The following is a 23,388-nucleotide window of genomic DNA, read 5'->3' as shown; positions in this document are numbered from 1 at the left end:
GCCCCGGCTCCCCTCTCGTCATGTCGCATGTCTGTTGCAGTGATGGGTGGGCCCGTCCGAGTTTATAATTTCACGTGACATTTTTTGAATTGTTTTAATTTTCCCTTGGTTTCTCTCTTTTCTTTTCTCGAAAAAACAATACGAGATTATGGCGTGTTTAATTGCTACAACCTACAAAGGGCTTCTTCTTCCTCCTCCTCCACTAATTTTCAGTGTTTCCTTAATATTTCATTTTCTTCTTCTACATAATAAAATAAACCTTGTTGTTGGCTTTGGAAGGAAAAAGAATTAATAATAATAATAAAAGTAATATCGTGTAGATAAAAAGGTCTCTCTCTCTCTCTCTCTCTGGATCCAATCACTTGGTACATCAATTAATAAACATCCGCTCGTGTCCGCGCGGTTATCGTCTCGAGGATTTTGTCGCGCTTCCTTTCGAGCTCTGTTTCTTTTTGTGGGGGATTTATTGGGGTTTTAGAGAGAATTGTCGACCAAACAAAAGACTTTGCCGAGGAAAAAAAAGAGGGTGGGATAGCAGATGGAGGAAAAGGAGAAGTGGAGAGAGGAATCTGGACCCTCGCCTTGCCTTCTTCCCCCTCTTCCTCTCCTTTTCTGCATCCTTTCGTTCCGCTTCGGTCTGTAGCGAGGTCAATTTTTTTTTTTTTTGTACTCTTGCGCTCGATTTCATTATCTGTTCTTGGCATCTGTCGTCGTTCCCCAATTCGACGAATTGACTAAGAGAATTCTTCCTCCTCGGTGTTCCCCCGGCATTCCCGTCGATAGGAGCGGAGCGGGGACGTGAGAGATGTCATCCAGGTCCAACAGGGCGAGCTGCTCCAGGAGCAGCTCGGCCCGCTCCAAGCACAGCGCTCGCGTGGTCGCCCAGACCACCTTGGACGCCAAGCTCCATGCCGACTTCGAGGACCCCGATCACCCGTTCGATTACTCCTCCTCGATCGGCGCTGCCAACCGGTCGAGCGGCGCCGACAGCAGCGCCGTGCCTTCCTCCGCCGTCTCCACATATCTGCAGACGATGCAGCGCGGGAAGCTGATCCAGCCTTTTGGGTGCCTGCTGGCCGTCGAAGACGAGACGTTAGCCATAATTGCCTACAGCGAGAATGCGCCCGAGATGCTCGACCTGGCGCCGCACGCCGTCCCCACCATGGAGCAGCGCGAGGCCTTGACGATTGGCACCGACATCCGAACTCTCTTCCGATCTCCGAGCTCGGTGGCGCTGCAGAAGGCCGCTGGCTTCAGCGACGTCAATCTCCTCAACCCCATATTGGTACATTGCAGAAGCTCGGGCAAGCCTTTCTACGCCATTATGCACCGGATTGATGTGGGATTGGTGATAGACTTGGAGCCTGTCAACCCTGCCGATGTACCGGTGACGGCAGCAGGAGCGCTGAAATCCTATAAACTGGCTGCCAAAGCCATTTCGAGGCTGCAGTCTTTGCCTAGTGGGAACATCTCCCTCTTGTGTGATGTTCTGGTACGGGAAGTGAGCGATCTTACGGGATATGACAGGGTGATGGCGTACAAGTTTCACGAAGACGAACATGGCGAAGTCATAGCTGAGTGCAGGAGACCAGAATTGGAGTCTTATCTTGGCTTGCATTACCCTGCCACTGATATCCCGCAGGCTTCACGTTTTCTCTTCATGAAGAACAAGGTTAGGATGATATGCGACTGTTCTGCTCCACCGGTTAAAGTGATCCAGGACAAGAGATTGACTCAACCTCTGAGTCTCTGTGGTTCGACCTTGAGAGCACCTCATGGTTGCCACTCTCAGTACATGGCAAACATGGGCTCCACTGCGTCTCTTGTAATGTCGGTCACGATCAGTGAGGACGAAGACGAAGCAGGTGGTGATCAGCAGCACAAGGGGCGGAAGCTTTGGGGGCTGCTGGTTTGTCATCACACCAGTCCGAGGTTTATCCCTTTTCCACTTAGATATGCCTGCGAATTCCTCATGCAGGTATTTGGGGTGCAGCTGAACAAAGAGGTAGAGCTTGGAGCTCAGTTAAAGGAGAAGCACATCCTTCGAACACAAACTCTTCTTTGTGATATGCTTCTCCGTGATGCACCAATTGGTATCTTCACCCGGTCTCCAAATGTTATGGATCTTGTTAAGTGTGATGGTGCTGCACTTTATTACCGAAACCAGGTTTGGCTGCTCGAAACAACACCTACCGAAGCACAGATAAGGGATATCGTAGCATGGCTCGTGGAGTGCCATGATGGTTCTACTGGTTTGAGTACCGACAGCATGACAGAAGCAGGTTATCCCGGTGCTGCTGAACTCGGAGATGCAGTCTGTGGCATGGCTGCAATTAAGATTTCTTCCAGGGATTTTCTCTTTTGGTTCAGGTCACACACAGCAAAGGAGATCATATGGGGCGGTGCTAAACATGAACCTGTTGATAAAGACGATGAGGACCGAAGAATGCATCCACGCACTTCATTTAAGGCCTTCTTAGAGGTTGTGAAGAGGAGGAGTCTTCCTTGGGAGGATGTTGAAATGGATGCAATCCATTCGTTGCAGCTCATATTGCGTGGCTCTCTGCAAGGAGAGACTGTTGATGTTGATTCAAAGATAATTGTGAGTGCATCACCGGATGATGCAACCAAGATCCAATGGGTGGACGAACTGCGTACTGTTACAAATGAAATGGTTCGTCTAATTGAAACTGCAAGTGTGCCCATTTGGGCAATTGATGCATCAGGTAACATAAACGGCTGGAATAGCAAAGCAGCAGATTTGACTGGTTTACCTGTGCAAGAAGCTATTGGGATGCCTCTGATTGATATTGTCAAGGATGATTCAGTTGACGTGGCAAAAAATGTGCTGCACTTGGCTTTGCAAGGTGAGCATATACTTTAGCGCATCTTGCCTCTATTTCTAGTCAATTTCATACCACTTAAATGTTGCATTTGTATTTGGCCTCATGCATATCTTTTTGATGCTAACGCAGGAAAGGAAGAGAAAAACATTGAGATTAAACTAAAGTCATTCAGCCATCAGGAAAGTAATAGCTCTGTGATCCTAGTCGTCAATTCTTGCTGCAGCCGTGACGTGAAGGATAATATTGTTGGTGTTTGCTTTGTCGCGCAAGATGTGACCAGTCAGAAACTGATGATGGATAAGTACACTCGCATTCAAGGTGATTACGTTGCAATAGTGCAAAATCCCAATGAGCTGATCCCCCCTATTTTTATAGTCAACGAGTATGGTTGCTGTTTCGAGTGGAATTCAGCCATGGAAAAGGTATCAGGCATAAAGAGGAAGGATGCAATTGACAAGATGCTTGTTGGCGAGTTGTTCTGTCTTCATGGTTTTGGCTGTCGGGTCAAGGACCATGACACATTGACCAAGTTAAGGATAGTATTGAATGGTGTAATGGCAGGCGAAGATGCCGACAAGTTTATATTTGGATTTTTTGACCTTAATGGTAAGTATGTTGAGGCATTGCTCTCCGCAAACAAGAGGATTGATTCTGAGGGGAAAAATACTGGGGCATTATGCTTTATGCGTGTTGCCAGTCCAGAGCTTCAACATGCCTTGCAAGTGCAGAAGTTGTCTGAACAAGCTGCGATAAACAGTCTCAAGGAACTAGCTTATCTTCGTCAAGAAATAAGGAACTCACTAAACGGCATTACATTTACGCAAAACTTGATGGAGGCAACTGACTTAACTGAGGAGCAGAAGCAACTTCTTAGAAGGAAAGCCCTCTGCCAAGAGCAGTTGGCAAAGATCTTAGATGACATGGATTTAGATAGCATTGAACAGTGGTATGCATTTCATTTCTTATTTTGACTTTGCCTGAAATTTATCTATCAATAGGGTTGCGGAAGTTAGATTGCCTAGCTTTCCTAGAAATATAATTAGACCTCCCGGGACAAAGTTGTGGTTCTGGATATGCTATTCATTTGTTCAGAAGCATCTGAAGTCCATTCAGAGACTGAGAATAAAAAATACTTTTGGTGTGAACAATCATAAGTGACTTTTTAGGGGGTAAAATTAGCCACAATATATTGTCAAGATAAACACATGGTAAATGAGTATCTTTCTTATGTTCCATGTGACCAGATCCTAAAGTTGTCATGTACGTCTGTCATTTGATGATGTTGAATTTCTTAACAACCAAGCAAATTTCCAATTGACAAAAATAATTTGTTGTTTCTAAAAATTTGAGCTGCAGGAGTAATCTATATGAGATTTTCGAAAGCTGTTATACTTTTAACCAAGTTCACAATCTGGTTCAGGAGTAATCATGCATGATTTATATCATTATGTGAAAAATAGCTGCAGAGTAGAATGTAACATCAAAATCCAATGTAATATATTTGTGTGAGGAATAAGTGATGGATATTAAAATTTATTAATCTTTTTCAAATTTATTTTCCGCCTCATAAAAGATTAATTTCTTGCAGTAAACATCATTTTGAGTTTTTGATACTCTGAGACACTCTTTAGAAAGTGACAAATGTTTGTGTGGATCCCCACATAGAATTTGCAAGCATGCTGGCTTTTGCAATTTAGGCTTTCATGTTAATCGGTTCATTCTTGGCCTCAAGTATACATAAGCACCTATTAACAGGCATGACTTCCTAACAGCTATATGGAGCTGAACACAGTAGAGTTTAACCTCGGTGAAGCTCTGGATGCAGTCATAAACCAAGGCATGGCTCTAAGCAGGGAACGGGAGGTGGCGCTTCTTCAAGATTGGCCTGCGGAAGTATCTTCTATGTATTTGTATGGGGATAACTTGAGGCTGCAGCAGGTTCTAGCAGACTTCTTGTCAAGTGCTCTTCAGTTTGCACCGGTGGCTGATGGATCAATCGCACTTCAGGTCATTCCAAGAAAGGAACGTATAGGAACCGGAGTGCAAGTAGTTCATCTCAAATTCAGGTAGTCCAGTTCTGAAAACTCATGCTGAAAAATTCTCCAAGGGGAATGCTCTATCTAATGCATGTGGAGTGTTCTCAGGGATGAATTTGATTTGACGGGAATCTGAACATCAATTATTTGATTTGACGGGAATCTGAACATCAATTATTTCACTGTTTTAGGCTTTTAGCAGGATAGTATGTGATCTTTTGAAGACACGAGTAAACTTGTACAGCATTCAACTGTAAATCAAAGATCAATTGCACTGAAGAAATTAATAATGATACTTTATTTTCAGGATCATTCATCCAGCACCAGGAATACCAGAGACGTTGGTGCAGGAGATGTTCCACCACAGTCAGGGTATGTCAAGGGAAGGCCTCGGTCTTTTCATCAGCCAAAAGCTTGTGAAGATCATGAACGGAACTGTACAATATCTTAGAGAAGCAGAGAGATCATCTTTCATCATTCTCGTCGAGTTCCCTTTGGTTCAGCATCACACAGGTGGGCGAAGATGTTACAGTAACCCGATAACTTGTTACCGATCTGACTTATTTACTTGCCTACTTGGTGCAGGATCGAGGACTCATGGTTCATCGACAAGCAAGAAGAAACTTCATTTAGCCTAATAGTGAATCAAGCAACAATGGCCCCGACAAACATAGTGCGCGTTTGGTTGCTAAACATAAATGGAACACCGAGGCAACCGGCAAACTGAACTATGAGAAATAAATGTGTGTATTTTCCGATGACTCCTACCATCTAGGCTTTCTGTAAATTACTACTGCAGAGTGATTTCTGAACACATACTAATGATATTAGTACGATTAAACTGTCTTGCGCATACGATTATTCGATTCATGCTATTAGTCATGCAGAGAGCTCAGTGTCTAGACTATATGTGGCTTCTGCATAACTACATCAGGGCAGCTTCTGCAGGAGCAACTTGTATTACACAAGTAGAAAAAGGATTTTATGACCTTCCTAAATTGAATATCCTGTCATCACCATCCTTTTTGGCAGCTGTGTGCTGCAGTTGCAGTTACCAATTGCTTAGACTGGCTATGGTCAGAGGCAAAGAAACAACAAACAAGAATAATGGAAATTGCACTGTCAGCTTTAACTTCCAAGCTAATGGGTTAGTATGTGCTTTGTGAATTTTCCTAAACCAAAGCATTACCTCACAGCAAACAGATGTCTAGAATTACAAAATCAATTGGATTCATTAATCAAATTACAATGTGACTAAGTATACACACACCCCAAATTACATCTTTTATTTATCGAAGTTCTAATATAATAATTTATTTTAATTAATTTTGATATTGAGATAAGCATATTAAAATGGAAGTGAAGAGTGTTTAGCAAAGTTGGGGAAGAAAAGAAAAAATGATTTCTTTCTCTTTCATGTGCAACAGATGTGGCTCTAATAATCGTCTTCGTGAAACGTCCTTGGCAATTGGTCCAACCCGTGAATTAAGAGATCGCCACAGAAGACCGTCGGATCCGAATCCGACGGCCACGATTGGAGATTGAGAAGGCCGTGACGGTGGCCCCCGCCTCTCTGCCCACAAGTTTATCATATGCCTTTGGCGCATCGAAGAACGTGGTCGACACGTCACCGTAGCCTAACGTTGCCTTCCGCCCATCTTTGCCCTCAGCAAATCCAACAATGCCAAGTCCGTCCCCTGTCGAGACGCGGTGTCCGAAGCGACAACCGTTACGACGGTAGTTGACAAAATGGGGACATTCTATTAATTCATTCCGTCAATTGCTGTTGTGATCATAAATAAATGATATAAGAAATAAATATAGCTGTTTTCTAATGAGATGTGCATTGTAATCATTGTGACGGTTTCTTTAAAGACTGATGTAAGGGGTACTTTGGAGATCTCGGAGGTGTAAGGGGTACTTTGGGGAGACCGACCGAGAAGTACCTGCCTTTCTCTCTCTCCCTGAGGGAGCGAGAGAACGAGAGAGAGAGGGAAAGGACAAGAAAACAAAGGTTTGGCAGCAGAAGAGAATCCTGTCTTTCTTCACTTCTGCAAGAAGAGGAAGCCTCCGCTTGCTTGGGTTTGGTGGTTCCCCATGGCGATCCAAGAGAAGCTGATGCAGGCGGCGGTGGAGCACCGGTTCCACCTGGCCGTCGCCGCCGCTCTGGTCGCGGCGCTCTTCTCCCTCCTCAGCCTCGGCCCCAGCTTCTCCGCCGTGGCCGGCTTCTTCTGGCCTCTCCTCGTCTCCACCGGCTTCCTGCTCGTCGCCGTAGCCGTCCTCCTCCGGATCTCCCCGCCCCCGGGGGAGACCTCCGGGGAGGAGCTCATCAACTACGTCGCCGGCCGGCCGGAGGACGGCCAGCTAACGAGGGACTACGACGAGGCGGCGGACGGCGTGACGGATCAGCGGCGAGGAGAAGAGGCGGCGGCGGAGGACGCAGAGCGCCGCAAGTCACAGTGAGAGTGAGACAAAAGGAGCTTTCCCGTGTTCCGCCGGAACTGGTTAACGCGGAGCAGGTCGCTTGCGTGGAGTGATAATGATGGGCGCGCGCCTCTGGGACCCGCCAATGGAGGGAGAGAGAGAGAGAGAGGAGGGTACTGTAGAACAACCGTTCCTCTGCACCGAGGAATTCGGGAATAAAAATATATGTAATCCTATAATGCACTTCTTTTCTTTTCGATGATAAAAAGACATGGCCTCTTATCGTAAGCCAAACCAATTGATGCAAAGCGTATAAATCTTCTGTTGGTATCGGGTGATGTTAATGATAGGTTAGTTGTGTATTATTTATGTTGGAGATCCGGTGATGCAGTTGGGGTGTAAACTATCGGGGGTGGGGCACAACGACGGCATGGGAATTCAAAAGTATTCCCCGTAAAGCTGCACTCTGGAGAACATCCGCGGCTTTTGCTTCAAAGCCATGAGCTTAATCTCACCATTCTTAACATCTTGTTAGCAAAATGCTATCAGTTGCATGCATGGAAACTGTTGTTATTACAGTCGAGAAGACGAACCATCGCAGCTGATATTTCGATTTCTCAAGTGCTCAAATAAAAGCTTGAATGATGCATATTTATACATAATGAAGCCAACTACGGGCCGTTTATGTTGGAAATAAAAATTTAGCTTAAATAATTTAAGAAACAATTAAGTTAACACAAGCTCGAGCTGGTAAAGATATGCAATAGAATGGCACAAAGGGGGCAACCAAATCTAAAACCCTAACTGGAGGATACACTTGAGTTCTTCAATTCTTTGGTTGGAAATACCTCTGCAAGTTCAAACTAATCTAAAGCCCTTTTCGGAATCAGCTGTAAGAACAACCCTCTTGCAGACTCCTGGAATTTGGAGAGCCACTAATTAGTCTACGAGAGAATGTAAACAGCAATAATGGCTAAACAATCTCGTTGATAATGCAGTTCTAAAAGCTGACGGCCAACTTGGGCAACTTAAATCACTAGTTCAAATCCCTTATGGTGCATAAAGGCCCGTCTTCTCCTGCTCAGGGTGGCAGATCATACACCCTGTCTGCACCATGTGCTCAACCCGAAGAAAAAAAAAAAGAAAAAAAAAAGAACTCGTGAAGCTTCGAAGTGTTAGCACAAATATTTTGTCTTACACACATTGGACAGAAAAAAAAAAAAAAAAAACCAATAGTAGAAATTCACTTCCACATTGCTAATGATTAGCCCTTAGGTGAAGTAGCATCAATATGCTAAGCATTTCATGTGGCAAACATCACAATGGGTAATAAACTACATTACAAGGGCTGACAGCAGCTGATTAGTTGTTCACACAGTTAAAAAGTATGTAAATACAAATCATACAAACTGCAAAACTAACATTATAGCACATCGTCTATTATTTGCAAGTGGTCATTAAGAAACACTTGTCATGAGTTTCTCTTGAAAATAAAAAAAATCAATGAACACCAAAGGCAAGTTAAAGGAAACTACTGTCCTTCCGCTCCGCAAGACAGATATGGTACCACCGCACAGAGTGTAGACCACAGAATATTCTAAATGAATCAATTGGGATTCAACTAAGACCACTATGTGTACTTCGAACCACAAAGTAATTTGTATTTTTTTTTTTAATTACAGATGGGCTACCTGTGCTTCCTGATCCCAGTGGTTCTCATGTGACACTGCACATTTATAACAGACCAAATTGAGCAGTTGCCGAAGCTGCAAGAGATTCTTGATTTGTGAGGTTCTCAAAGTTCAAGAACGTCTAGTTTCTGGTCATGTCAAATTATAAGTAATGTGCCTTGGAGTTGAAATTACACAGCTACAGTGTCAAATGAAAGCAAAGGCATAAGAAAAGGTCCCAAACTTGGCACTCTAGATTCTAGAATCAGGTATCAAATACTGGTCAGACAATTTTTACTGATTGATGTTTGGGACCTTTTACCGATCCGATCCATGCAAACTCACTGGTATTTGAGGTTCAACCCACAACTAATGCTGGAACATATGGCTCAATACCAACAACTAGTGCTAGAACACAGTGCCGGAACTGTTTCAAATATCTCAAGGAAAACAAGCCATGTAAGAGAAGTGTCAACCTAAGAGCTAGCTAATTTGACTTTCAGTTGTCTCTAGCCCTCCAGCAGCATTTAAGGTAACCAAAAAAAAAATAATGACTTACAACAGAGAAAAGAACAGTATGTTGCCTGGAATACCAACATCATCCAAATTTGAATTACACCCGAATGACAATTGTTTCATTCTCTCATAACGTTAATGAATTTCAACAACTACAAGAGAAACTAAAGTTACTAACCACACTAGCATCCCCTCGAACAACATGATAAAAAAACTAGATTAAGGGTTTCCACTAAATTCTATTTTTATGCACGAAATGATCATCAAAACGTATTTAGGACATTAAAATTTTACACAGTTTGTTAAACTAAAACACATGCCCGAAACAACCAACAAAAAGCAAAAAGAAAAATATAGGATGGATATGACCTGAGCCAGAAAAGGTAAAATAGGACGAATATAAACCAAGCAAAAAGCAAATAAAAGATGGATATAAACCAAGCAAAAAGTAAAACACAGGAATGATATGAACAGAAAAATAAAAATAAAATACTTGCAGCTGTAGCATACCTTGTAAAGCTTGAAAACAATACATATAAACCAGACATAAAATGAAGCTAAGTTTCATCTCCTCCTCTTCCTGCCTTTTCCTAATTGTCCAGACTTGAAAGCATACTCCTGTTCTTGGAGGAAAGCCATAGCCTTTCCATATTTCTCTGCTCTTTCTTCTTCCTGCATTAACCTACCTGTCTCTTTTAATCCAGACACAAATTGGCTATCTTTTCGTAGTTCACGTATCGCTCCTTTCTTTTCACTTTTAAGGAGCTTTTTCAATTTCTTCATCTCTGCTCTCTCTCGATCTGGATCATAATCTCTACCCTTTACAAAGCTGCAAAAAGATTTTAGATAAGAATCATATATTTGCATTTACACAAGAATTATACTGAAAGTGACAAAATGAAGAAAGTTTCAATTAGTTAACTACTAATTATACTAAATAATTTCACTTAAATAAGATATATAAACAACAAGAACCATAAAGATGCCACAACACCACCAAAGTCTTATCTCTCAATAGCTAGTTTGAAGTGAACGGTAAAGTTTGGAGTCATGTATAAGAAGAGGACACAAGCAATGTGCCCCCCAAACAGAAAGAAATAAACAAAATTGGATTTTGACCCTATCTAAGATTGCTTTGTCTTATCCACCTATCCACAAGCAATGGCACCCAAGAAATTTTAAAAGCTTAAGTGTCAGCAACACTTATATCTGTTCCTGCCAGTAACATCACTCTACTAAAGATTTGGCTTTATATACAACCTTTAAAAGATACAAAAAGCAAAGATGTTGTGAATAGTATATTTATTTACAACATAAGCACCCTATGTTCATGAACCAAAAAAAGATTTGGCTTTTCCATTTATTATTATTATTATATATATATATGAAAAATAAATGACAAAAAACCTCAAGTTTAGTAGCACATACTTCTCTTCAAATTTTGGATTCAGTAGCTTTATTGGCACTGGCTTCTGTTTCCGCATTTGAAGCGGTTTTCTAAACATGTGATGTTCATCAGTTTTCTTCTTGATCAAATCAAGAACATCTTGCATCTTGTCTCGTAATAACCCTGGCAAGTTAGGATTTTGCAACACTTCATGCAGCAAATTGGAAATTGGTGAGAATATTTCTGCAAAAGAGCTGAATCCTTCATAGATGATGATGAATCCTTTCAGTGTTTCTGAAACTGATGACAGAACACTGGCCCTGCCATTGAAGAAAGAGAGCATAACACAGAGAACAATGAAACATGAACATTCTTAGAGGCAAGAAACATCAAGAGAACCTTGTACTTGCCTGAAAGTGTCAGTGGCAAAAAAAGGTGACTCTTCTTGCATCTCCATGACTGCAAAGAAATCAAGAGGATGTATAGCACATGTCTGATCAGTTATGTGGAGCCAAGGTTTCAGCACTCTAATCTCCATAAGATGGTTTAACTGGGAAAGAAGACAGACAACAATAGCTTTAGCAACCAGAATATCATAAGATAATCATCTTCCAGCACAAATATTTTAAGGGTGTGAAATAAACCTGTGAATGTTGTTGAAGTCCAAGTTTTAACTCTATGGAGGATGTTAACAGTGTTTGCAAGTATATTATAGCCTCAGGACAAAACTTCTGGGATTGTTTACACACCTACAGGAAAAAAAAAAAAAAAAAAAGCTTTTCTGACAACACCACCAAGTACCTTAGGTAAAAAGAATGTAATATTGATACATACAAGTGCAGCCACACATGCCAGTAATTTCAAATTAGACCAATTTAAAAACAGAGATCGCACACCTACCGAGAATACCAACGAACACAAAAAAGATCCACGTGCTGCATCTTGACCCGAGTTTATGGGACAACGCATCAGATACTCACACATCAGGAGAAGTGCAGGAGTCATAACGACATGACGAAAATCAGAGCACGGAAATACCAGTGACCAGAGCCTCAACAGAAGCAAAGTCTTCAGAGTTGGCCAGCAGCTCTTTCCTACATTACAAACAAGTTGCCCACTTTAAGATGAAGTCAATGTTCCAAACAGTAGTTAACATGATTATATGTCTCCAAACCTGGGTTCTTAATATCCTCCAGGAAGTGAGTTCGTATATGTATCAGTCGCTGCCTAGCACAAATGGCTGCAAAATAGGGGGTTTCTGCGCTCATCTCTACCAAAGGTTTAACAAGTGAATTTATAATTTTGAAATTTAATGGACTTTGAGTAGCTAAAACAGCAAAATACTGCAACAGAACACCATAGAAGATCTGCAAGTTAAAGAATCAAACGTAAGAGAACAAATTCATCCACATACATAAAATGATAAAAGCTTCAGAAAAGGAATGCCCAGTGGAACTTATATAAAGAAAAAGGCAAGGAAAATAGACAATAAATGGAAACCAAAAATGACATACTTGCATTTTCTTCCGGTTTTCTGCTGCAAGTCTTATTGAATTGTATGCTCGAATCCGATTAATGATCTCCACAACTTCATCATCTGAACGGCTATCCAGCAAGGAACATAGCTCTGTCAGGTTCTTTGGAGCTTCAATTACATAAGGAAGTTCCTTCTCTTTTGCTGGAGCCAGATTTCCAGCAGCATTCATCTCATGAGATGAACTAGTTTTCACTTCATGCAAATCCAAGGTAAGCTTATCACCAATGGCCACTTCTTTCTCATCAATGTTCTCTGTTTCTTCACCATCCATATTCAGACCGTCATCATCATCATCACTTTGCTCCCAATCTTTCATGGTGGATATATTTACATGCTCATCACCACTACCATCTTTCCCATCACCATCTCCTTCATTATCTTCATCACCTTCTGAATCCTGGGAAGATGAATCACTTTCATCTTGATTATCTGCATCATTTTGTTCATATATGCCATCAATCCAGCCTTTTTTGCCCGTCACATCATCAGCAATGGAAAAGGAGTCTCCAAGATCATCCCCAGAAGTAGGTCTGATCTTAATTGATGCTGAATTTTGTATTTCTACATTATCATCATCACTGCCTTCATCAGTAGAATCATCGGTAGCAAGCATCCTTTCTCGACGTTGCTTCTAAAATTATTCAAAACAAGAAAAAAAAAAGATACACTAAACAAGTTTAACATGCCACAACATCACTTCTTTAAAGAATAAAAGACATCTGAGATGTAAAACATCGTCTCTTAAAACAATGCAAGGTCACCTCCAGTTCTTCTAGACGCTCCTTTTCTTCTTGGGCTATTTCTTCTGGAGTTTTTGTCCTGTCTGATGCATGAGCTCTCCTATCTGAACCCAGCTCTTTTACAAGTTTGTCATAAGCATCAGGATGACCCTGATGGAAACAATAAACGTTAATGATGCTAACATAAATGAGATAAATTCAGTCGTGTCAGTTTTGCAACAGCAAATGAAGGGAAAAAAAAAAGAATTACAAAGAAAAAGCAGCAAATTGTCCAAAAGCAGTTTCATCAAATCCAAGCATCACGAAAGAGAATGCCTTGGTAAGGATGTCTTCAATAAAGGGACAGCTGCTTGAAAGCTTTCTATTCAGAAAGTTGTCACCACTCCAACATAAGAAAATGACAACTTCTGACAAACAGAATCAAACAAGAAAGTTTTGCCTCCTTGACAAGTTTTGTCTGCAGCATTACTCATGGAACACTGAAAAGTGAACTGAGATTGCTCCTTAAATGATCACACAACCTCACAAGAGTATTAATTAAATAGAAAATGGAATTAAAATCTAACAAATGTTTCTTTGACAACACATGATGCATGAGAAAAACAGCTGATATAACGTTATCAATAAAAAATTGACATAAAAAAATTAATCTTGTGCTATCTCATGTTCAGTTCAATGCTTAGAAATATTCAAGAAAGCCTTTAGAGAAGTAGAAGAATTTGACTTAACAAGCAACTAAATAAGAGTTTCTGAATATGAAAAACAAAGAAAAGAAGTTATAAATGAGACACATCTGGAAAACATCATCAACACATTTAGCAAGTTTAAAGGAAGCAAGCTGTGGTGTTTACATACTTTCTCAATAAGTTTGTTGTCTGATAAACCTGATGATCCTTCTTTTAAGGACTCCCTCTTGATGTCCTTGTTCAACAAAGCCTTCAAAGCATTCATCTTACTTGGATGAGATAAAGCCTGTAGTGCCTCTGTTTGGGCCAACATACTAAAGTCTTCATCTAGCTTCGCCATTAGACTTTCATCTTCTTCTTTCTCCTTTACTTTTTGGGCCTACAATGTTTCACAAGCATAACCACATGTAAACATAAAAATAAAAAAGATCCTTTTACAACTGTATAACAATGTATGGTACCACTACCAATAACTAACATGCAAGTTTGCTCAGGCCACCTTAAGTACATTGATAACACCGATGCATGTACATATGGACATGGACTAAACAACATGATGTCATGATGAAAAAATGCCTCCAAGAATTCCAACAAAATTTAGAATCCAGATTGACATGGTAGCAGAGAACAGAGAAATATTAATAATGATTTGCAAGAGGATTAACTAATTAACGTTTATTTTCTAATACTTTTAGCATGGCTATGTATACCAAATATGGAATCATGTGCTTGTCCATCCAAGCCAGACAGATGAGACCCAAATTCTACGATGAACCACATAAAATTTACATAAAAAGTTAACCATTCAGACAATCTAAGGTGTGATTAGATTATAAAATTGTCAATGAGAAAAGACAAAAGGCGAAAAATTAGATTAGGATGTCAAGGTGGCAGAGAAAGAGGGGACTATGAAGCTATTGTGATGCACCCCGTCTGTACTCCAAATTGGTTTAGCTGAAATTTTCCATGAACTTCAATAAATTCAATTTCTCCACAAGTAGCTATATAAGTCTATAAGTTGAGGTAGTTTATATTCTTCAGAAGATCTAAAGCAAGTAAGTTAAGGGTCTCAAGCAATTGAGAGAACCATAAGTACAAGAAAATAAGGGTCAGTTGGTCAGATTCAGTCAACTACTGATATGCATGATGAACATGACAGTTACATTGCAACCAGATTTTCATCTGCTTCATAAGTTATCTCAAATGCTTTGAGACCTAACTCATCTCAGGGAGACATGATTTGTTTGATAAAAAATGTACAACTGAGTGATATACAAGTGTTATAAGTTTTATAGTCATAATAGGAATCTAAGTACTGTCCAGTTGAGTATCTTCATGAGCCATAAATGGCTGAGAAATTTGGTATATCAATGAATTTAGTATAATAAAAGGTAATATAGTGTCTCAAGCCTATTTCCCCCCGCTCTGATGGCAATCCAGTACAAAAACATATATTTCTTGGTCTTTTCTCCTTTCAACAGTCCGAAACATTCCAAAAATATATACTTGTATGACGAATAAATTTACTAAGGTGACTCTCATAGTCTCATGCATTGCAAATTTGTTTCCTGTTTCCTAAAGCTTAATGAACTATTGTTACCTGGCAGCAAAAATTGTAATAAAAAAAATAAAGAGGCTTGTAACTTTTAATAGTCATGATAGCATTTCCATTTATTTTTAACAACCAAGTCAGTAATAATTAGTAAAAGGGCACCACATGCTCCTTGCCAATACAAAGTCTGGGAACACAGCCTTGTCACTAAAAGCAAAAAAATTATGTGATCCAATAACTGGCCCCAGGCTGCAAGGGAGCAACCTCAGTGTGGCATTAAAGTTGCCAATACATTCCATATTTCCGAAATCTTTAAGTAGAAGATGACTGGACATTTGAAACCAAGAATGGTTGAGGCACAGTACAGGCCTTTTAACTTTCAGTAGTCATAAGTAGAGTCATCAATTTTTACAATCAGGAAAATGCAACATATTAGTTATGGTTAATACACAACCAATGGTGTTTATTAGCATCAACAAAAAAATACAAACTAAACAGTTAATCAGTAAGGAACCAGTAATAACCTCTATCAACACCTTTCTGTCTTTTCTCATTACATAAATTTGTTAGATAAGACGTTTAAACATGCTGCAGAATCAGAACCACCAACGAACAATATGCAATAACGACAAATAGGATGTTGATATGATGGCTCTTAGTAAAATACACCTCAAGGATAACAAGCTTATATAAACCTAGTAACAGTATATTACAAGGAAAATAAACAAGCAACATAAAAATTCAAATCTATAATGTCTAGTACCTACCTTGTAAAATTTGCTCTTTGAGATTATCTCCATCATCACTTGCTTCTTAGATTTGTGTGTCTGCCAAGTCAGAATACTCTGTTGTGAACATCTAAAATTTAATTGAGTACAAAGCTTAATTATTATATAACTAAGAAGGCATAAATGAACACATAAGCTCATTTTATTAAAGAAACACTCCAGACACAAGATTTGACAAGGTTCAAAAAAAAAAAACAAGAACATGGAGAAAGGAAGTACAATCCTAACTGCCATGTTTAATTATATATGAATTCATAACCTATGCAAAGGAAACAAATGCAAATTTCATGAACATTAAAGCCCTAACTAGATCAAATGTAGACTCCATGGATCGAGATAAGAAAGCATCACTAAATTCTTAAGGTGTTCCCTGTATCTTTCTGTTTTATGCAAATTATTTTTAGGGCAAGTTCATGAGTTATATAAATGCATACACTAGATATATAGCCTTTGCGCTTGTGTGGAGGTGACTCGAATATTCAGAAGATCTCCAAAAATTTTGAAAAGCATGCACAAATCTGACTTGCTATCTCCATTTTTTAAACAATGTTTTGGAGCTTTAAGCTCAAACATTCCTCCAGTAGCCAGAATGTAAAATTGTAAAGCACTATCAGTGAAAAGTTTGACATAAAATGTGCTAAACAAACTGAACTAGATTTTATCAGATATTGATGTGATGATTGTGTAGCAATTGCATACTGATGCTAAATTTATTCACGCACGTCTAGTTTTCAGTAATATCATGTTCATCTCCAAGTAATTTTTTAATTTCTATGGTATTACTCAGAAAGGATAATGAGTTTGGTCATTGATAATGCAAGCCTGTTTTAGGTTTTGCTTTGCATATTTAACCTGCTATTAGAAAAGTATTGCTTACATCCAAATATGAGGTTCAGATTCATCTCAGAGCCATCTCCTGTAAGCACATTGTGAAGAGAGATCAAAACTTTTTGAGATGCATTGCAAACAATTTTTTGCTTACAAGCAAGGTTTGACATACCGAAGCATACTGCTCGGTATGGGCGGTACGAGGTCCGATAAAGGATCGATACGGGTAGTACATCAATACACCCCCAGTATATGATGTGTTAGTACACTTGGTATAACTCGGTATGTATCATACCGACAACTGGTCAATACATTGGTACAGATCGATAATGTGAACCATGCTTGTAAGCACGAGGGAATTTTTCTAAAACAGACACCAAAATTTTAGTTATGTTGTGCTTTGATAATTTTAGAAAGTTTTTTGTGGATTATTAAACCTCTATTAATGAAGACTAAATAATATTAAAACAACTCAACTTGGCACTATATCATTTATTAAACACAAAAATGGCCTTGGCACAGAAGAATCAAAACTTGTTAGACATTGAGGTTGCTCCACTATGACATGGGTGTTGACATAAGGTGGTTGAAGAACATTTTCCAAAAACTGTATGCAGGACATACAGCAGCAGACCTGCCCAGAATTGAAATGAAATACTGAAAGGATGTTGATCCAGGCTAAATCAAGATGGTAAAGGAGAAAATGAATCGGTCCAAAACTAAATAAATTGAGACATAAAAGTTTGTGATAATGTTATGAACATGAAAAAAATGAAATGAGTATTACAGTTGCTAATAACTAAAGAAAGGATTGGTTAGAAGCTTGAATAATTAAAGAACAATATGCAAAAATATTTGGTAATTAGAGATATTATATTCTGAGACATGTCAGAAAGAACCAAGCAAAAAGAAGTCCAACACAAAATTAGATCAAACAGATTAGGTACAAACAAAAAAGTTCCTGAATTATGGATGGAGTATACAATTAGAGATCCAACAATTTCAGTTGAATCACCCAAAAATATCATCTCCTAATATATTACATGAAACATGGAATGAGCCAGAGAAGGCTGTGAATGAAGACAAATAGAAACAAACAGTGAAAGGTATAAAATTGAAATAAATTTATGCTCGAGATAAACCAGCACCAGAGGACTTCTGAACATGTTTAAAAAATTAAATTTTTGCCCCATCAACTGGTCGATCCATCAAAGGATCAATCTGCTGCTCAACCATTGTCAAAGGTTAGGCATTGAAATTTATCATCAGATTATTAAGCCAATGCAGCTGATGATATTCAATTATCTAAATCAAGAAGGCATATACTTTAAACTGATGCAATTTAACTTGTAATAAAGGACACAGAAGACAAATTCAAACTTTGAAAAATAAAATAAATGAAATTAGCAGCAACTAAGATCTATTCTTAACTTTTAGTTGCTAGAAGCCAGCCAAATCTTCATGAGTTTTTGGAAGTAAATAAAGTAACAGACAGATCAACAAAGAGATTTAGATCATTATGCCTTAAGACAGATCCATATCACTAAAGTCACCAAATCGTCATGAGAAATTCCATGAAAAAGAAAGATATTACATTTAAATAGAGAAACAGAACATTACCTGATCCTCTCCATCAAGCAAGCTAGATTCTGAAGAATTTGGCAGAGACTGCAAGCTCAAATGTTTTGGCGATGCTAAACCACCTGGAAAACACAATTAAATTGTCTTTTATATAAAAAGGTTTATGTAAAAAAGATCATCCATGCATATGTTCAAAGTTGAAGGTACAAATCACGACCCAATTAATTGTTCCACCCAAATGATCATGGCAATAAACTGATCTATTATAGTATAGCTGTAGTTGATCATTTGTTGCATCACATAACAGTGGAATTGTAGCAAGGAAGAGCTTACTCACTTCCATTCTTGAAATCAGCATCTTCATCGTCATCTAGGGGCACTTCATCCTCAAAATCATCCTTGTCAGAGGAATGTGGCTGATCAACTGTAGTATCATCTTCCTCGTCATCGGACAAATTGTATTTGCTAGTTCTTTTCAACTTTAACTAAAAAGATAGAGTAATACAACTAACATCAGATTTGAGCATATATTCGCTAATTTCCATTCACTGCTTTCTACTCTAATGATCAGACCAAAATATATGAAGAAAATCATGAAAGACTGAAATAAATATAAAGTAAATCCAAAAGCATGAATACCATTTTGAAAGAGTAGAGCTTCCATGCAAAATGGAAATTTTAACTCAGTCGATCTATCTTCTTTGGAAACCCTCACAAAAAGATGCAATTGCTTCAAAGGAATACTCTTCAACTTTAGAAACAAAAAACGCAAAGTAACTGATAATAGAACTTACATCCAAGGAACATGCTCGGGATTTGACATTTGAACCCTTTTATACCATGACCATCTACAAAAAGACATGCCAACTGAAGTTCAATACAATTTATGAACAAAGGAGGTGCTATTTTTCCACTTTTGCTGTGTTTGTTCCCAAGTGCATTTCTGAAATTATCGACGCTACTTAAACTGAATGTAAACCAAACAAGCTGATGATATGGTATTGACGCTCCTATTTTTATTTGCAATAATTGTATTATAGTAATAATCCATAGATACTTTTGAAAGAAATTTCCAGATGGACAATTAATATATCAGGCACTGCATCCCGATGATGGACAACTACACAAGAAAAACAATGAAGAACTGAACTTTTATAACTAAAATATAAAACCGAAGAAAAGTTGTAAGAAAGAGCCATAAGAAGTGTCACAAACACAGATGGCAATTCAACTGAACCCAAGGAGATATTATAATGATATACATTCACAGAGCTAGAAAGCTAAATGGAAATAAATCACATAATTCATTGAGTAGATTGCTGGGAAAAAGCAAGTTCAAATTAGCATATTTGAAGAAAATACAACCTGGCGCTCACGTTGAAGACGTAACACGGCTTTGTCGAATTCTTGTAGAGTATCATCCTTTTCTCCAATTCGGTTGTCCAAAAACACGGATGACTTTGCACTTTGCTCATACTCCTTCAGCAAAGTTTCCTTCCTCTGTCATCGACAACCAAGAATCACAACAAAAGAATTGTTTCATATCTTCTCAACAACATGCCACATGTCATCATTTTAAAGTGGGGCCATAACTATGCAGTATGATATATTCAAGGAATGAAAATGATGAGAGATGAGGATGATGGAAGTTTCTTCCTCTATCTGTGAAAACTGAAGAAAAGCCAAAAGAGATGCAATTTCCAATTTCTTCTCCAAATAAGTTCCATTTTCTCTAAACGGTTAATAATTCTGTAGAACCATGAAAGAACAGAAATCTTATCCAGTAACAGAAATTCTGAAGGTGATGAAATTTTCTTTTTCCATCCTAATTTCTTCTCCAACAAGAAGCGTCTTTATTTAAACCATCAAGAACTCAATAGAATCATAAATTTCAAATGATTAGGGATGAGATAAATGATGATGAACGTTCTCTTCCTATTTTATTGGGAACCCAACGTATAGTTTCTTCTCCAACAGGTTGTTTCTTTATTTAAACCATCAAGAACTCAGTAGGAACCGTAAAAACAACTTCAAACAATAAAAGGCAAACATATTTTCGAGGAACACAAATGATAAGAGACGACATCAATGGTAATCAAAAGTTATCTTCCCATGTCACTGAGAACCCAAGAACAGTTAAGAAGAACCCTCAAAGGCAGCTATGTACAAAAAATGAAAAAGATCTTTTCGATAAAGCAAAATGATGAAAGTTTCGTCTTTAATAAGTCTGCATCTTTCATTCGACCATCAAGAGTTCAGTAAAACCATAAAAATAACTTAAAGCAAGTTATGAAAAGCCTTTTCAAGAAACAAAGATTATGGGAGATGATAATTCATGGTGATAAAAGTGTTCTTCTCCATCAAAGTGCGTCTACCTTTAAATCATCACGAACCTCGTAGAACCATAAAAAGATAAATTCAAACAAGAAAATAAAGACGGTCTAAAGGAACGAGTAGAATTTTGGGGATATAATGATGGCAAAAGAAGAAGATGGAGGAAGAAAGTCTAGCACCTTCTCGACGGCGAGAGATCGGGAGAGACCGATACGACGCTCCTCACCCTTACGTCGCTTGCCGACGACGTCGAACTTTCTGCGAGACCATATGGTCTCGAAGGGGTTCAATGTGGGGGGCGGCTTCGCCGCCTTCATGGCAGCAGCGGCGGGGCCGAAGGGCAGACGCTTTGCCCCTTTCCCCTTCTTCTTCTTCTTCTCCTTCTTGGAGGGATCGGAGCGGGCGGCGGTCTTCGCCATTGACGGCCGGGATAAGGAAGACGTCAGTAGAGAAGACGATAGGTCGGGTTTTTAGGGTTTTATCGTGACACGATTAGCAGGGATCTGGTATGATTCGTGTGCCATCTTGTATGGTAACTTAAGTCGTCCCCGTAAGGTGTTAACGTAACATATAAAATATTTATGTTAATTTCTACAAATAAAAAATACTATTGATGTGACTATGAATTGGAGGCCTTAATGGGCTCAATGAGCCCTATTATGAGTCAGGAAGCTCTCGCTCGTGGGCTTGTATTGTATTGTGGGTGGGAAGAACTCTACGGACTAGATATTTATAGAAACTTGCTCGTAACCGTTGGATCCGTGATTGATGCATCAAAGTAGAAATACTATACGGTTGTCTCATCAGTACCACATTGTTCCACTACTAGGCTACTAGCGACCGTTGGATTTGTTATTGATGCATCGTAACGGTGATGTGGGAATCGCATTTGGGGACCTCTATTTATGGCGCGGTTTGGGCGCCTTGTCGTCCCTCGAATTCGAAACGATGTCGTTATTTCCGATGGTCGTTGGCGATCGAAAGAGAGAGCATCGGTTTCCTCCCGATCTTATCTCGAGGCCTCTTCCTCCCGCATTTCTCCGTCGATCGTCCCAGACTCTTCCATCTTCTTCTTGGTGACAACGTGTATCGCTGTAATAATCGAATCCGTGTACCTTTCGTATAGCTATCTCGATCTCTCTGTGATTTGAGTTTTTGATTGCTAATCAGACAGCTGACTATGGTTTTCTTTCGGAACTGGATTGGGATTAGTAGCCGTAATGCTTTTATTCCGATGATTTTTCCCTCTAGATGACCCTAATTGTTTGTATTTCACTTCTTCTCGCTCCAGATTGCTCATATCGATATTGTTCTTATTGCCGATGTTCATATTGCGGCGATCGAATTCGATCTTCTATTTACTTATCTCGACATCTCTGTAACCTGAGATCCCTAATCCTAATTAGACCGCCTCCATTCGGCTTCTCATGGTTTGGATTGTGATCTTTCATTGGTAGCCGTAATATCTACCAATAATTGGAAATGCCTTTCGAAAACCCTATTTGTCCTGAATCAGTCTTCCAATAACGTAAGATTCGTGCGGATGATGTCCGTAGTGCTTTTAGAAAGAAGTCGTAACAGCGGATGGAGTCCCTTTCATTCGTGCGGATGAACGTAAGCTTCGTCCCGAGTCAGTCTTCTCGAAAACCATAACAACGGTTGTTTCGAAGATGCACTAGGGGTGTCAGAAGCAGGAACTGTCTTAGTTGCTTCCAGTATTATTATTTCTTTCCTTGAGTTCCTGAGATCCGTTCTTATTTTGTAGTTTTAGCATCAAAATGATAACCTAGGTACAATGAAAGGGAAAGAAGGAAGTCACTCGCTACAAACATGGCCATAAATCTCAGTAGCAATAAATGCTTAGAAGTCGATGATTTAAATACTTGATCTGGTTAGCAGTTCATGGGCTTTACGTTTGTTTTTGTACTGAGATTTATTAAATTGGAGCATAATTTATTATCTAAATATCTCATGTAATATACCTCAGATTCTACTAAAACAGATTTATTTTTAAATTTATCTATTCTTGTTTCTACCTTTTTAAACTTGATTTAAGCTAAAATTCTTCTCTTAATTGAGTTCTACATAGCTACTTTAAATTTTATATCTTTTGTCATCGTCGATTGAATTATATAAAAGTTTATGTTTATCTCGTATTGTTTCATATGTACATATGTATTTTCATATGTACTTTCTATACATACTAACTTTCGTAATATCTTTTTGTATTATGATATTTATAGAATAATATAAATATTTTTTAGAAATGAGAAAGATAATTATGAATTTTTATCAAAAATAAAAAAGAGAGTTATGTGTAAAGCTTAGAATACTCTTGGCCCGATGACTTCATTCAAATATGGGTGAATGGAGCTTCCAAACATAAGAGGCTAATATTAATAGTTATCTAAAAATGGATAGATCATATTATATTATGATCCCACTTCACGTAGTTCATATGTG

At 38.9% G+C, this 23,388-nt stretch overlaps 3 protein-coding genes across 7 annotated transcripts; 2 read left to right on the top strand and 1 right to left on the bottom strand.

Moving 5' to 3' along the window:
- The first annotated feature begins 366 nt into the window (after positions 1 to 366).
- On the top strand, positions 367 to 5,737 carry LOC135614118 (phytochrome C-like). 3 transcript variants are annotated; one of them, XM_065111147.1, is made up of 6 exons: positions 371 to 635; positions 784 to 2,867; positions 2,976 to 3,792; positions 4,619 to 4,912; positions 5,190 to 5,395; positions 5,468 to 5,737. In XM_065111147.1, the coding sequence occupies exons 2-6, from the start codon at positions 806 to 808 to the stop codon at positions 5,518 to 5,520; spliced, it is 3,432 nt and encodes a 1,143-aa protein (XP_064967219.1). In that variant the 5' UTR covers positions 371 to 635; positions 784 to 805; the 3' UTR covers positions 5,521 to 5,737. The 3 variants fall into 3 exon arrangements, with proteins under 3 accessions (XP_064967220.1, XP_064967219.1, XP_064967218.1); XM_065111146.1 differs by having other exon boundaries at positions 372 to 647; XM_065111148.1 differs by lacking the exons at positions 5,190 to 5,395; positions 5,468 to 5,737 and having other exon boundaries at positions 367 to 647; positions 4,672 to 4,906.
- Positions 5,738 to 6,787: 1,050 nt separating this feature from the next.
- On the top strand, positions 6,788 to 7,594 carry LOC135613384 (uncharacterized). The gene has a single exon (XM_065110410.1). The coding sequence runs from the start codon at positions 6,980 to 6,982 to the stop codon at positions 7,343 to 7,345; it is 366 nt and encodes a 121-aa protein (XP_064966482.1). The 5' UTR covers positions 6,788 to 6,979; the 3' UTR covers positions 7,346 to 7,594.
- A 314-nt stretch (positions 7,595 to 7,908) lies between these two features.
- LOC135614117 (uncharacterized) lies at positions 7,909 to 21,431 on the bottom strand. 3 transcript variants are annotated; one of them, XM_065111143.1, is made up of 15 exons: positions 21,105 to 21,431; positions 19,957 to 20,091; positions 18,929 to 19,076; positions 18,631 to 18,713; positions 16,162 to 16,239; positions 14,012 to 14,221; positions 13,178 to 13,306; positions 12,394 to 13,047; positions 12,054 to 12,246; positions 11,780 to 11,973; positions 11,524 to 11,628; positions 11,290 to 11,429; positions 10,921 to 11,199; positions 10,003 to 10,321; positions 7,909 to 8,223 (listed from the first exon to the last, which is right to left on the bottom strand). In XM_065111143.1, exons 1-14 carry the CDS (start codon positions 21,342 to 21,344, stop codon positions 10,057 to 10,059), a joined length of 2,853 nt encoding a protein of 950 aa, XP_064967215.1. In that variant the 5' UTR covers positions 21,345 to 21,431; the 3' UTR covers positions 7,909 to 8,223; positions 10,003 to 10,056. The 3 variants fall into 3 exon arrangements, with proteins under 3 accessions (XP_064967215.1, XP_064967216.1, XP_064967217.1); XM_065111144.1 differs by having other exon boundaries at positions 16,162 to 16,221; XM_065111145.1 differs by lacking the exons at positions 19,957 to 20,091; positions 21,105 to 21,431 and adding an exon at positions 19,231 to 19,360.
- Positions 21,432 to 23,388: the final 1,957 nt, after the last annotated feature.

This window comes from Musa acuminata, chromosome BXJ2-6 (genome assembly GCF_036884655.1).
Source record: "Musa acuminata AAA Group cultivar baxijiao chromosome BXJ2-6, Cavendish_Baxijiao_AAA, whole genome shotgun sequence".
In the NCBI taxonomy this organism is placed as follows: Eukaryota; Viridiplantae; Streptophyta; class Magnoliopsida; order Zingiberales; family Musaceae; genus Musa; species Musa acuminata.
Note: the sequence above shows the minus strand (reverse complement) of the source record. Positions and strands in the feature narration are given on the sequence as shown.